This window comes from Austrofundulus limnaeus, unplaced genomic scaffold, assembly GCF_001266775.1.
Source record: "Austrofundulus limnaeus strain Quisiro unplaced genomic scaffold, Austrofundulus_limnaeus-1.0 Scaffold631, whole genome shotgun sequence".
In the NCBI taxonomy this organism is placed as follows: domain Eukaryota; kingdom Metazoa; phylum Chordata; class Actinopteri; order Cyprinodontiformes; family Rivulidae; genus Austrofundulus; species Austrofundulus limnaeus.
The window spans coordinates 263,911-265,427 of NW_013953033.1; the positions used below are offsets into that span (position 1 = coordinate 263,911).

Genomic DNA, 1,517 nt, shown 5'->3' on the forward strand with positions numbered 1-1,517 from the left:
TCACTTTGTCTGTGTTGTTCATGAAGAAGAAGTTCTTCAAAACTGCCACCTGGTGGTGAAGTCTTGAACTACAACAAGAGCTACACCTCTCTCTGTAGCTGTGAGGTGTCATGATACAATATTGTGCTTTACACATGTGCACTGCTATGAGTTGAAAATATTGATAATTTTGAGTGAACTACTCCCGAATCATAAGTTGAGAAAAATCAATATTTATAAGATAACGTTGAGATAATTTAAGACAACTGCACATGTAATTTTTATTTTATGTAAACCGAAAACATTTAAAAACATCATTAAAATTTTTTTGTGTAATTTGTTACAAAATAAACTTTGAGTCCTGTGAACTTATTAGGGTTTACAGTGAACTGTCTTCCTCACCACCAAAGGGATGGAGCAGACCAGGAACACGATGGTCATGAAGACCAGGAGCCAGAACATCTGGATCTCTGCGGCTGAGGTGACGGACGGCAGCCGGGGGAAGCGCCGCCGCGAGCCGCTCTGCTCGCACAGCTCCGTCCGAACCCTCCCCGTCCTCTGGTTCATCCCCACCAGAGACCTGCACACCGCCAGGTTACACAGAACCGTCACTGCGATCAGCAGCAGCATGACGCCGCCGTACAGGAAGGAGTAACACGCCCCCAGCGCGTCCGCCGCCCTCCAGTCCAGGAAGCACCACGTCCCGGGGAAGTGCCTCACGTGCCGCCCGAAGCCGAAGCTGGGCATGACGCACAGCACGATGTTGGCCAGGTAGGTCACCAGGAGCGCAAAGCGCGCCATCGTCCTGTCGATGTGTTTGGAGTAGAAGTACGCGTGGTTTATGGCCAGGTAGCGCTCCACGGCCATGGCGCACAGGATGGACACACCTGCCGAGCCGAAGAACAGCATGGAGAAGGAGAAGAAGTGGCAAAGCAGCGCGCCTCCTGGCCACCGGCTGGACACGTAGGTGGCGATCACCACCGGGCTGGTGAAGCACGTGCCCAACAGGTCCGTGATGGCCATCCCGCAGACCAAAGTGTAGAAGGTGGTTTCCTTCTGCTCCTTCTTGGACACGCACAGGACCACGATGGCGATCAGGTTCCCCAGGACGCCCACGGCGAACATCGTGGCTGAAGTGACCAAGGACCTGGACTCCAGGCGCAGCGCGGGGAAAGAGCTGTGGTTGTGACCGAGACCGATCAGGTCTCCCAAAGCAACAGTTCCGTTGATCATCATTAGAAACAAACCTGGCACGAGCTTTACAGGAGGCTGTCAAAGTGCAGGAAAACAAAAACCCCGAGACAAAAACAGTGCGCGCTCTGCCCACAAAACGCTGCTGCACCTCTGTTGTTCCCGGAGCTCAGCTGGTCAGGGGGTTTAAACCATGGGCCAGGGGTGTCACCAGGTTTTAAGGACAAGGGGGGCTTAGCCCCCAGCAGACGCACATAACTTTTGTTTATTATATATTTGTATTGTGTGTGTGTGTGTGTGTGTGTGTGTGTGTGTGTGTGTGTGTGTGTGTGTGTGTGTGTGTGTGT

The 1,517-nt window shown here is 52.4% G+C and overlaps 1 protein-coding gene across 1 annotated transcript; it reads right to left on the reverse strand.

Annotated features, from left to right (window-relative positions):
- Positions 1–351: 351 nt before the first annotated feature.
- On the reverse strand, positions 352–1,409 carry LOC106531419 (prostaglandin E2 receptor EP4 subtype). The gene has a single exon (XM_074559771.1). It carries the CDS (start codon positions 1,213–1,215, stop codon positions 352–354), a length of 864 nt encoding a protein of 287 aa, XP_074415872.1. The 5' UTR covers positions 1,216–1,409.
- Between the last annotated feature and the right edge of the window lie 108 nt (positions 1,410–1,517).